General features: G+C 44.3%; 1 protein-coding gene across 5 annotated transcripts in view; it reads right to left on the reverse strand.

Moving 5' to 3' along the window:
- CHERP (calcium homeostasis endoplasmic reticulum protein) overlaps nucleotides 1-13957 on the reverse strand; it is a 1035077-nt gene that overhangs the window by 983443 nt on the left and 37677 nt on the right. For all 5 annotated transcript variants that reach the window (XM_069649195.1, XM_069649194.1, XM_069649192.1 and 2 more), the window contains exon 2: nucleotides 3569-3742. In XM_069649195.1, coding sequence (XP_069505296.1) covers nucleotides 3569-3742 — 174 coding nt within the window. The remainder of the gene's footprint in view (nucleotides 1-3568; nucleotides 3743-13957) is intronic.

Here is a 13957-nt window from a genome sequence, read left to right on the forward strand (position 1 = left end):
CCAGACAGAGGACGTCTGGGTCATGTGGTGGTGTGTTCCACGTGCCCTGGTCGTCCACCTGGTCACAGTCTGGGTCCCGACAGGTGGGGTCCTGGTCATATAGGTCTAAACCCCCATAAGAAATACCTTGGACCAGATCATTGGGGTCATCCCCAAAGATATCTGCCTGGTGCTCCTGGGGTTCCTCCAAAGAGGGAAATTGAGCACCAGAGGAAGAGTTTCTGGGACTTTGAGGGGATAGGGGATCCTCCCTATGCCTCTTCAAAAGGTTGTCATACTGTTCTAGAAAGTTGATGAACTCAGCCATCTTGGTCATACACTCCTCAAATTATTCCCTGGTCCATTCTGAGTAAGCTGAAGGGTCAGGGGGTGGGAAATGCCGCCCAGAAGACAGTGAACCCTTATGCAAGGCCCTAGAAAGGTTGGGGGCCTCGGCATAGTCTGCCCTGAAATAGGGCTTCTCTGAAATCCCTGTCAAAACGGTAACCAAAAGCTTCTTGCAGCGCTTCAGAAACTCTATTGATGGCTTAGAGGATTTCAGCACGTCTGGAAGCGCTGCCGCGGCCGACAATGCTACCAAGCCTTTCGGCGTTCTAGCGCCTTTGGACAGTAACCAGCAGGTAACGCGAGTTTTAAGGGAACCGCCCATTCCAGAAGAAGTGTTAGCCCATTTGTATGCCGAACTTACGTTTAGGGCACCGAACCGCAAGCTTCGGGAGGCACAGAGTCTTTGGCGGGCCTACAGCCATCGAGGTCTTTGACGAACCCGTCCAAGAGGCCCTGTGGGTTGTGTGCTTATGGACACGTGGTGTGTGAGTGCCTTGTCCCCGGGGTGCAACTTCCCCATAGCAGTGCCGGCGGTATGCCCATTGTGGCCAGGTACAGACACATGGGAGTGTGTAGGCTCCGCAGAAAGGTCGATGGCTTCCGAATCGGAGCTATGGCTACCGACTGTTTCCTCGTCCAAAGCGATGACGCCGGATAGTTTTTTTTCAGCCCGAGTAGCATAGGCCGCCCACTGCTTAGTTCGCCTGCCTTTTAGTGTCTTAGGTCAAAAGAGCTTACAGGCCTTTCACAAACGCTCATCGTGGTCACAAGGAAGACACCTGTTGCATCAGCGATGGGTGTCCTTCCAGGGAAATTTGCTGTTACAAGACGGGCAGAATTAAAAAAGGTAGTCCTCTCCTTAGCAGAGGTTAGCGGCAGCAAAAGGAAAGGAAGAGGGGTGAAAAATAGATTCTAGTTAAAGATAACAGGGCTCCACTCTCCCTACTGCAAAGGCTGGGCCTGAGGGCCAAGGCCACGAGGTCAACAGTTGCCGAGCAGTTGTAGCTGTAGGCGAGCAGAAACCACACAATACAGCTGTCGAGATAATGGTTGAAGAGGATTGAACCACCGCAGGCTGTGGGATTAGACAAATGAAGCAATACGAAACTAACGAGCTCCGCACAAGCGACCAACTAGGCTGGCGGAAAAAAAATAATTTGTGGGACCTCGGCAGGTGAGGGTTTTGGGTACACCAGGCCAATGAGGCTGGTCCTAAAAACCACCAAACATGCAGGTCCACAAACACAGTTTGAGTACTGGCACTATCTGGGGCAGAGGACCAGTCCAAACCACTAAAGGGTGCAGGGAAGGACTCACGATGTGTACACAACAGCCATTTTATGTCTACACCGTTGTTCCCAAAAAGGGGCGGACCAAAAGAAAACAGAGTATGACTTAAAAATGCATTAGTGTCCAATGGCTAAAATACAGGTGTGTTGGACTACTAATGGGGTAAAACCGGCTGCAAACCTAGTGAGGTCAACCCTTAATACCAGCTGCCACCAGCCATCGCCACAAGACAAGTATAGAGAGTTCATCGCAATAGGGCCAAAATGAGGTGTTAAAATTAAAAAATAATAATAATCACCCCTTTCTAGAAGCCATAGGGGCTACATCCGAAGACACGTTCAAAAGGATTGCAGTGGCAGGAAGACTGTTAGAAACCACTTTGACCACAAAAATAAGGTACCAGTCAGAAAATCCCACAGGAAATGGCAAAAAATGTAGGGGTCCCTTAAAATTAATGGGGTAGCAGAACTTCCAAATATGGAATTCCACCCCAACAGTGACCAAAGATGGAACTGAAAAAAATAATAGATCCATAGGCGAACCAAAAGGTACTTTGGCAAGGTGCAGTTTAAAAATGCCTGGGTGAAAGAATAAAAGCAGTGATTGCACAGGTGTAAAAAGTAAACTCGTGTGGTAGTTCAGCACAGAGTAGGGACTGAGACGAGGATTAGGGCAAAATGGGCAGCTCTCAAACAGGGCCAACCATACGTTGCCCTAAACCAGGCTACAAAACCTGCACTTGCCTCGAACCATTTGCTAGCAATAAAAAGGGCTCTTGGCGAGTACAAATAGTGTAGTGTGTGTATGTTGAGAATTGTGGTGGTGCGTGGCTTTTTATGTCTCGCTAGAAGCTTGCAACCTGAAAACGTTTCCCCTGCCTAAACATTGCCACTCAGTGCCGGAATGCAAGGCAATGGGATGACTGGTTGAGCAGTGAGAGTATTGCTTGCATGGTGCTAACAGCCCAAGTCTGCTTTCGTCTGATCAAATGGCTGATTCTGGACTAGCGTCAGGCGGGTGCTGTGCCTGCAAAGACGTCCAGTGAAGTGAAAGAGTGGGGATACTTCAGTGCAAATGGAGGAGAGCTATCGCAACTTCTGAATGGTCAAGCGTGCAAACAGACCCATTAGGCCGCTGCCTGGCCCTTGGATAGATGCTTCTGGCCCAGAGTCAGGTGAAAGGTGCCAGAGCATCCTTCCATGCGGACTGGATGGGGGTTCTGATGCCTCCCTGGACCGGCTGACAGGTTTGGTGCCTGCTACTGCTCTCCAGGGACGGGAATGAGTGGGGCGGAGATGAAGCATGGTGTAGCTGGAGCTCCACAAGGTCGCATTGGCCATGGTTAGCAGTGGCAAGAATTTATGGACCGACACCAACACTATGCTGACCATCAATCAAGTCTTGGTGTTCCCATTTTAGCAGTGTATTGTTTTGCAGAGGAAAATTCTGCAAAACGTAGAACAAAGAAGACTTCAGAGAAGCACAGACAGAAGCTGAGACAACCGCTTTGTTCTGTCGAACTGTTAAACCACAAACATTTATGGTGCATGATGAACTTATTGTCTGATGGGTTTCTCTCCATCCAAGCACGCTTCACATGGTAGGCAGATCAATATTTTATACTACCAGGAGATTTAACAGAGTATTTAGGAATATACCCTTCTGGGACCTTAAAGGCTTCGAAGAACAGTCTAGTTGTAACATTTGTATTAGGTGCATCCCTGTTAATGTGGGACAAGCCTTTGGCCTGTCATCTGCCGACACAAACCTCACTAGGTTCTAGGCCACAGAACAAAACTGGGTCAACTGTCATACTGAAAATCCCCTATGCATTAATGTTCAGTTGCAAAAAGATCAGGACCAAACACAGTTAGCGTAGGTTGAAACATATACACAAATAGGAGCATTTTAGAATTCTCACCAATCAGCAATACAAACAAAACTGACTTACACTGCTGCTGCTCCCATGTCAGCCGGTATTTGTAGTAGGTGTAAAAGTCACCTCCAAACAGAAAGGAAAACTTGGGGTTGTCTTTTTGCTTCCCCATCGTCATCTTCTCAAATTCTGGCCCGTTACGGGCCACAAATTGGGCCAGTTTATCGATGACATTACGTAACTCCTGGTCTGTGTAAAAAGACAAATAATTTATTTTACAAAAAATAAAACTAAAGCAAGAGTGAAAAATGCATCTGTGGTTTGAAAAATATTAGATGTGGTCACAATGCAATACAAGCCAGTTTGGGCATATAAATCTGCCTAACATCACTATGCACAGAAGGCTCAAAACGCAAGGCAACAGTTTCAAACCATCCTAATTTACCAATCCCTGGGCACAATCCTGCCTACACGTGGCATTCCAGTCGTTTTTTATCTCAGAAAACCGCCAAACACTCAAAAACAAACAATATGGAGGTAAAAACTCAAAAAACAATTAGGAGTTAAATGTGACAGGTGCCTGCCCCCTGAATCCCAGATCTGTTAAGATCAGGATAACAGCAGAGCAGTGCCACAGGAAGGAACATCAATGTTATTACTATCTGATCAAAGAAGAATTTTAATTGTAGATTACAAAACGAAATCCATTGTAGAGTAAAAAGTAATACCCATTGAGAATTACTTATTCATTCCCGAAAAACAATCTTACATCCTACATAAAAATTAAAATACAGAGTTAAAAACAACCACTTCAAAATCTTAACTGGGAGCTGCCTGGGTATGCTTTTGGTTATTCACTGTCCATCAGTGCATCATAGTTAGCACTAACCATGACAAATTCAGACAAAGTACTAGACTTCTATGATGGCATGCCTTTCTTTTCATCGCTGCCCTTACCCCTAGAAGGTTTTGAAAAGTTGATAGATATCAGCTATATCAATAAAAAAAAAAAAAATTATGTTTTTATATCACTGGACTTGCTTCAGTTCACTCCTTTTTTCAGTGAGCAAGTGGGTGATAAAGGGTAAGAGGAAGGGGTATGCAGATCTTGTCCTCCAATTTTTTATTTTTTTATAAAGCAAGTAACTCAATGCAATTTAAGTGGAAGAGGCGGCCTATAGATTTTTGCTTTTTTCAGGGAGAAAGACGTATAGGGGAAATGAAGAGAAGAAAAGGGGTAGGAGGGCTTGCCCGATTTATTAGAAAAAAAAAATTAAGTGTGCGATTTCAAGAAAACGATAAATGCAGCAATGGAAAGATATTGAACCACTTCTACTTGAACACACCATTTACAGTGTTGTATGTCATTTTAGTGATGTTAGTTTTTATCGATGGTTTTTTGCCAACATAAATCCATCAGACTGACTCATCAAATTTTTTTCCTATTTGACGGGTACACCCTTAAACCCCTCCATTTCCCTATATTGGTAGCCCAACCCTTCCTCCCCACCCCTTTTACACCAATACCATTAACAACCCCCTCATACATTTTGATGAGTTTTTTTGATGGATTTTGTTCAGCAAAATATCCATCGAAAAACAATAGTCAACAAAAGGAAGTTACGCGATTTATAGTGTGGAGCTGCTGGAATTACTTGGGTCCCCCTCCCCATGGCCCCCAGCTCGTACAGGACTGCCTTTCAGATAGAAGGTGCAAAACACTCAGGCCCTTAGGATCAGCAAGATTTACACTGATTCGGATTAGATGTGGTTACCAACATCTTGGTCTCCGTAGTGCAATACTCATTTAATGGGGTTACTCCTCAATCATTTGACGATTTCTAGTGCTTTTATAATTTTAATGGAGGTAAATATGCAATCTAATTTCGCAATCATTTATACAAAACCGATTACATATACAGTCAAATAACCTTTTTACAAAATAATCTTTCAAAACAAATTCCTCGGTTTCAAGCGAGTTTTGATCCCAAACATCCAAGACCACAATCTGTTGTAAAACTCAGTGTACAAAGAGCTGTCTTTGGGCCCCAGCTGGGAAGATGGAAAACGTATAAGTAACAGGAATGCGTTTCTAGAAATCACCAATTGTAGTCAATTACGTTTGAATTGGTGCCATGTGAATATGCCTTGCAAGTAGATTGTAACTTGAAATGTTTACTCCCTCCATTTACATGAATTAACCACTTATGTGCCAAGGACGAGGTATCTCGTCCTTTCTGGCACTCCGTTTTGTGCGGTCCTGGATCGCACAAAACTAATCCAACCGCCAGACTATGTGAGGGGAGGTCCCCCCTCAAGGTCCTGGGGTTGGATTTCCTTCAGTTTCACATCAGCATGCATAAAGCACGGGGACATGGAACAAAGTAATTTTCGACGAGGCAGCCGAAATGGCTGCCGCTGTGAAAATAAATAGTGCGTTTCCAACTTATCTCCCTCGATCCGCGGCACTATTGTGCTAGCGCAATCTGCCCCTAGGAAGGAGTACATGAGATGTCGTGCCCATCCATTTGGGGTGGGGGGGAAAGAGGGCCACAATAAAACATTGGAATGGCCCCCCCAATGCATGGGGCAGTACGTTTTCCCCACCCTGGGAGCAGATGGGCACACTAATGTGAGATGGGTGATGCTCTGTCCCCCAGGGAAGGGGGGCAAACAGTAAGTAAAAACCGAGTTTTGGGTGGGGCCACCAGGCATTTTTGAAAGAGGGTGGCCCTCTCCCCCCAACCCTAAGTGGATGGGGGGCGCCTCATGTAGCCCTCCCTGGGGGTAGATTCCTGTCCCTAGGAAGGGGTACATGAGATGCCCCCCTCATCCATTTGGGTTGGGAGGGGAGGCCACTGCAATTATTGGTAGAGCCCCCCGCCCCCAGCCTGGGGCAGTACGTTTTGATCAGCCCATAAGGAAGGGTCAAAACAAAAAACAAGCAGAACAATTATCCACCATGGATGTTTTCAGTGGACAGGGGGCCCGCTCCCTTCCCCCCAAATGGATGGGGGCATCTAATGTAGCCTTCCCTGGGGGCAGATTGCTCTTGGTTGGGGTTGGGGGGGAAGAGGGCCACCAGAAAACATTGGAATGGCCCCCCCAATGCATTGAGCAGTACGTTTTGGCCACCCTGGGGGCAGATGGGCACTCTAATGTGCCCCTGCGAAAGGGGCAGGTGTGGGGCGGGGCACTGAACCACCATGGTTGTTTTTAGTGGAAAGGGGGTGCCCATGGGTGTCGTCTGTTCGGGAATACATGGGGTTTCTTTTCCTTGGTGGCTTTGACACCCTAGGCCCGAAAAGAGCAAAATTCCTGAAGATCTGCTCTGCCGAAAGACTTGGGGTTATCCGTGGTTTAGCCTTTTCCCTTTGCGCCCAGGTAGGTGCACCCACACATGTGAGGTGCCGTTTTCGTCGGGACACCTGTGGGAACACGTGAAGGTACATTTGTTGTGTTTGCGTGTTTTTCATAACGTTTCGACCCATTTGCTGCTGCCTTTGGTCACACAACCATTTAATTTCCCAAATGTGACCTACATAGTCGCCGCTTTAGGCACTATACACTTTTGTAACATGCACAAGTAACCTACACTTCAAATCTGCCTGTCTCTTTCAAAAAATCTATGCTTGCCCTTCCTCACCACATTTGTTTTCTGTATTTACACATGCCAAGTACGTCGGTTTAGGCTGTAAGCATAAAACTCCTGTGTACCATGGGTCTGTTTTTGGCTTGTGGTATTGCTGGTTTTGTGTAACATTCCAAAAAATGTGCGATTTCCTAACTGAAAGTGTTGGGGGAATGTAGTGCAGCATTGTTTTTCTCAAAATTCACAGAAGCCATTGCCTTACCAGGCCAACCATGTCCACCACATACCTTTTTTTATTCTGTCATTTTCCTGATTTTTCTCCAAACTATGGAATTATTCCCTACATAGTTGTGGCCTGACCTGCGCAAATCACCCCTTCCTAAACTTGGAATGTTGTCTACTTTTCAGAAATGTATGCCTTTATGTCCTCCCATTCAGCTTTCATACCTTTTTCTTCCATTCCGTCCATGCATATCCTATTGGGGGAAAAAAGGCCAAAATCACCTACTTCTCACAAAACGGTTGTTTACCATATCAAAATATGTTTTTTGGTTTCCACGCAACCTGTTCCTGAAAGCCTGGAAAACGGGGAATCCAGCACAGCAAACCATTTGTTCCTAGCCCTTACAAGGAAAAAACCACATGCTTCTTTGTACATCATTTTATTGTCATTTTCTGAAAAAACACAAAGTTTTCTCCCATTTTGGTTATTTTCTCTCACCCCCGCCCCCTAAAGCACACTAGGATTCTTTGGTGGTGTTACAACCATCTACATGGGGAGAAAGAAGCGGCCAAAGTTGGCAAAGATAGCTCATGTAACAAAAAAGTTACAAGGTATAGAATGGCGACATAACGAAATCACCAAAAAAGGCCTTGGCACTGGGGGACGGAAGGGGGTGGGGGATGAATATGATCCATATGATCATGGCAGATGAAGTCCCTACTCAAAATCCATTTGTTTTGCAAATAAAGTAATTGATAGTAACTCATACAGGCCATTAAGTCCTCTTTTTATGTGTAGGCAAAGAGCAAGTGAATAATTTTACGCAACTTCCTAATTTTAATGTTGGGTCATTGATGGCGCACAACATCTTCCACTGGGGCCAAGGCAGTGCAAAAATTAAAACAAGGGAAAATACAAACAGATAACTCTAAATAGGAATAAACGTGGAGCTCACAAGCAGGAAACGAACAGATGCCAGGCTGTTAAGTTTGAACTTTTTGTAAATATAAAGTACTGCTACAGCAAAAATTAATGCATCTTTTTAGGGCCGCTCTGGTGGCCAAAATAATTATTTTACGAAATCGAAGTCTACCATCACCCCAACTAAACACGAGTGGCTTCAGGAGATGTACTCTCTTTCGAATACTGAGAGTTGAACTTCATAGCCGGGGGAAAGGCAAAGTGATCAAGGATATATGGAGCACATTTTCGCGAGATGAACTTGGGGTGATTCATGGCTGGTGTTTTAACAGTGGAGTGTTTACTTGTATTTATTCTTTTCTCTCCATTTCCCTTTTGTCCTCCGATTATGTTATTATGTAATCTTTGTATGTGTTATGTTAAGACCCAACATTTTAATTTATTTTAAGAATCATGCCATTATTGCCCCTGTAAGAATAAACTTGCGATGGCTTTGCCCCATCATGCGAGCATTAGCCTATAATAACACCAGTAATGTCTTTGGTTCAACAATGCCCATATTTCCCTTTTAGGAACCAAACCAGTTTGCATCAACATACTAGTATTTGGCCTGTGACGAGTTTGCACCAGCAAGCCATTATCTGCCCGTGTAAGACCACATCTGTGATAACACTTCCCCTACAGGCTAGTTTATGTCCTCCTTAGTCCCCATCTGTGAAGGTTGTGTCCCAAAATGGCAGCATATTCCCCTGTAAGGCAACATCTGATGCGTTTGCCATACAATATCAATATTGATCCCTGTAAGAATACTGGCGATTGCATGAGTTTACACTTTAACTACCCCACAAGCCCCATCATGTGTGCCATAAATCTGCAAAAAGCGCATTTACATACAACGATTCATCATAAGCAAAGAAAAGGAAGACATACAACTTATTTGACGCAATACTTTTTATCCTCAGGTTGCTTCTAAACAGCTTCAGAGTAGAGGAATTAGTCTCTTTCGAGACTTGCACACTAGGTTAACTGGTTCATCATCCAAGACAGATGCAGAGGTTAAAGTTATAGTGTCCCCATCTGTTGGAGTAACTCAGCTTTTCCATCAACGTGCATTCTTTTGTTAACTTACCTCGAACATATGCACAACCACTTGATGAACAAGCAGTTCTTTCAGCGCGTCGCTTGGAAGACAGGAATACACCAAGTGGGCAAATTCGGTCTACCTTGCTTGCCGATGTTCATTCCAAACTAGCAACACACCAGATGACTGACTGACATTGTGTGCTGAGAAAACGTCTTGTGTGTATTATGTTTGCTGTGCTCCTTTTGTGGTAATCATGTGTCATTCAATCCTGCTGGTCAAAATGTATGAATAAGATTATTTTGCAACAAAGATGTTGCTCTTGTCCGCACTCCGCTCAAGCGCATTTTGTATGAATAAAATTGATTGTCATACTAGCTGCCTGCTGGTATCTCATTTGTGGTGTTCGTGTCCACGAGTGGGCATTATGATTGGGTAGTTTCCCACAAAAAACGTTTCCTGCAGTCTCAGCTTTCTCTGCACCAGTCAATTTCCATTACATGATGCCCCACTGCGACCGAGGTCCCCGCTTGGACAGAGGGAAGCCGGCACAGACTGAATTGGTCGAGACCGTTACGGGTGTGATATATGTTTGATATGATGTTAAGCGCTATAATGCATTATGGGTGGATTATCATCTGTGGGAGCATTGTGTTACATGAGCCATAGAGAGATACACTGTGTGATCATAAATTGAGACCATGGGTAGTTCATGCACTAAATCGATGTGTTGTCAGGTGAGATATTTTAAGTCCTGTTTCAGTGTTCTGGAGCAGCATGTTCCAACTCCCCCGAAAGGTACACCGGCTTTGGAATTGAGGATTAAAAAAGGGCTTGGGGGTGGTGGGGTTCTTGAGAGAATGGCATAAATACACTCCCAATAACTCAAGAGTTAGTTTCCTGTGCATGAATCTTTTGACCTGGAGAAAATAGGGTACCTAAGAGAAACATTAGCCGCTAAAGGTGATGAGGTAATTAAACCCCTGCAAAGGGAAACAGACAATGAGAAGTTTACGCTTGACAAAACTCTGAGAGGCTCAAATTCAAAAGAAGAAACCCCAGTCAGAAAGAGGAGGCTTGTGCGTATGAGCACAAGCAAATAAAGGAGGAATGGAACCAAGGGGAACGAGAATATATAATGCGAATAAAAGTAGTTTGTTGCCAAAAACACCCTCTGCCCAGACTCCCATAATAACCCCTGAAGTGGAGTCTGTGGTTAGAATGCTTTGAAGTGGGGTCTTCCAGCCCTTTAAGATGAGGTAGCAATACCATTGAGATGGATGGGGATGCAGAAATTACTCAAACATCAATAAACAAAACGGCTCGGGTAGTTGGCAAAAGGATAACTGTTTTAATATCAATTATCTAAAACAGGGAGTACAACAGACATCAACGGACGTCGCAGCATAAAATCTCTCAGTTCTCAGTGTTCTCTCAGAGTGCCAATTTACTTGTATTACGATGTCTCAGTATTTCATTGAGCGCTGCATTGTTTCACGGATCTCTCAAGGTTCTGACATCAGTTTGTCTCCCAACAAGATGCAGACAGTCCTCAATTAAATAGTAGAACACCAAACTGACCAGTTTATGTGCATTATCCGGTGACAGGGGCATTTGCTTTTTCCCCACTAAACTCAGGAAGCTGAAGAATTTGCTTAAGTATAGTTGCAAGCAATCGTCTCACAACTGGACCATTCTTAGGATATTGCAAGAACAGATGGAATGCTAGTAGTTCTACCCACAAGTTCAGGGTATGAGCACAAAATGAACAAGAAAACTGAAAGACCGATCCGTGAAACATTGTCATTGGGCACCACCATATGCCCCTCCAAACAGAAATTCCGTTTGAAAGGAATCGGGGCACTGTTCCCTCTTCCAGTCGTCGAAAATGAACTCCAAATCTGACATATCTTTATTTTTTCAATCAAGGCTTAAGCATGGCTCAGTGAAATGTCAACAAATTCCTGTGGCTTAAGAACAAATAACTTCCCTTAACTCCATTTTTAGTGACTGAAAAGTGTGTCCCAAAACAAGCCACAGTCCAATGAACTCTTTATCCAACAGCAGGTGCGTCCTTCTTCCTAGTCATAGACCTAGTCTGCATGTGCTGTGGTTCTTCACTGATGCTTACTTGTGAGCGGGTGGGGGTAAAGAGGGGGTTCTCAAGCATAGATATACACGTCTCCGAGATATATCCAAGTGCGTCTGCCTTGTACCTTGACTGCAGACAATGTAACGTCCTCCACTTATGAAAGGGCTGTTTGAAACGCAGCTCGTGCCACCGTCTAGTGAAGTTGCAGATTAGGACCGCATCTGTGGGAAAAAGTTTGAGCAGACATAACTCTTAACATTTGCTGAAACATCTCCTTCTGTGTTCCGAGTTACCCAACACCCCTTCCACGTATGCTAATCTGAAATGAGATACTAGAGGTCATGCATATAGGATAATCGTGCAACTCCTTTCCTAACAATTCTGCTGTCTGCTGGGCCTCATTTTTAGTTCTAGACGGAGGTGTTAGAGGTGTCCTCATTCGCCGCCCTGTCACTATCTCGTGTAGGGTAAGAAGGTGGTCTGAACCTGGCTGATTTCTCAATGCATATAATGTCAGTGATGGACAATGCAACCATCCTTTCTTCAGGGTCAATTTCAATGTGGTTTCTCTCTCTTTAAGCAAGCCCTTGAATTTCTCACAGGCACCGTTCTCCTGCTGGTGATACGCTGATGAAAACGTGTGCTTTATGATAAGCAACAAGACCATTTGCTCAAAGACTTCATTTACAAAATGAGGGCCATTATCTGATCTCAATACCTCACATATTCCCCCTCCACCCCCATCTAGGAAACACTTTTTGTACTAAAGATTTGGCTGCACAGGTGGCGTCTGCATATGTACATGGTCCAGCTTTAATCCATCTCAAAAAAGGGACATACTACCACTATCCTATCTGTATCAATTACATACTTGCAGCATGTCAACATAGCCGATATGTAAATGCTAAAAGGGACCATTAGGTCTCGGAATAACTCCTCAAATTGTGTGCAATGTGTGCCCAGCAGTACACTTTGGACATACGATACAATTTACTACATAAAGTGCAATCGTGTTCTACTATATTTGGAACAAACCATTCCTCCACAATTGTTGCGGCGAGGCCCTCTCTAATAATGTGCGATGGGTAGTGCAGCCGGTCCAAGCCATCCTTAATAAGGCTACAGGCATCACTGCTTTACCAGTGCTATCTTGTCGCCACAATGCTTCAGAGGGGTTTAAAGAACACCCTCTCTGCGTCCACAAGTCTTTTAATCTTGGGGCGCTTTCCCTTGGATCTCTGCCAACTGAGTTTTTTTTTTAAATAAATTATTATAACAAACACCCTCATCATCACCATCTTGCTTTCATTCACATTAGGCGTGTCAAATAACATGATAACTTCTTAACATACAATTCACTTTGCTTCCTCATCTACTTTGATTTCCAGGTGAGATAAAGTCTGCCCTTTTAGTGTGCGCTGTGCACTGAACTACTGCAATGGCTACTGGGAGTTGTAGTGCTCTAATAAGCCTATCCAAGCAGGCTGCGTGTTGCACTGGAGTGCCATCCGCTCAGAGGCAGCCTCTTTTCCAATGTGTTAGCCCTGCACCGTTGACATCACATAGGCGGAGTCACTGTACACGGTTACATTCTGGTCTGCGTGTCTCTCAAGTGCGATAATTAGCGCCACTAATTCTGCAGCTTGTGCCGAAAAGAAAGATGGTAGTCATACACTTATCAGTACTTCAAACTCTCCATTGCCTTGTGCTTCACCACTGTAGCACCTGTATATCTCTGTCCATCATTTTCGATCCTCGAAGAACCGTCAATTAAGAGAATCTCCCCAGCTGGCCAACACATTTTCCTTCACTCTCGGGATCTCATCATAGAATTCCTCAGAGTTTGAGCAGAGTTTGTGCGTGTTCGTCCTCTGCCAGTGGTTCTGCTACAAACATGGCAGGATTCACTATTCTGCATCGGAATATTTTAATCACCGGATTCGATATAACTACCTCATAGGCAGAAGCCCTTTGAGAAGTCAATGTACCCTTAGGTTTCTCTAAAATGGCAAATCATGCATGTTCAACAAATAATGTCATAGAACAGCCCATCACTATGCTTGCAGTCTTCTTAATGGCGATCGCGGCGGCAGTCAAAGATTGTTCGCAAGGAAAATGACTTCATTACTGGGTCTAGAACCCCAATATAATATGCAAGAGGCTTGTAACCCAACATGGTTCTTTGCGTGCGTACAACCATCATAACAGTGCCATTCGTGTTGCAAAAAAATAAGAATTCCTCTGCGTAATTGGGAATCCCTAAAAAAGGCGCGGTACAAATTGCCTTTTTTACCTGCAAATGCCACAATTCATTTTACTCTTGTTTAAATAATGTATTCCTGATGTTTGAACACACTATGCATTCATCAGTGTACAAAGTCGTCATGTTCAACTTGGTCATTAACTCTTGACCTAATATATTGACAGAGGTCTGGCTCAAATACAATAATAGCACAGACATTTCATGCTCCCCTAGAGAGACTGGTAATGCGTCAATAAAATAAATTCTGCTTGTAGCTCCTGTGAACCCTTGAGTATACATGGCATTTCCAGAC

This window comes from Ambystoma mexicanum, chromosome 1p (genome assembly GCF_040938575.1).
Source record: "Ambystoma mexicanum isolate Mex_15411 chromosome 1p, UKY_AmexF1_1, whole genome shotgun sequence".
Lineage (NCBI taxonomy): Eukaryota > Metazoa > Chordata > Amphibia > Caudata > Ambystomatidae > Ambystoma > Ambystoma mexicanum.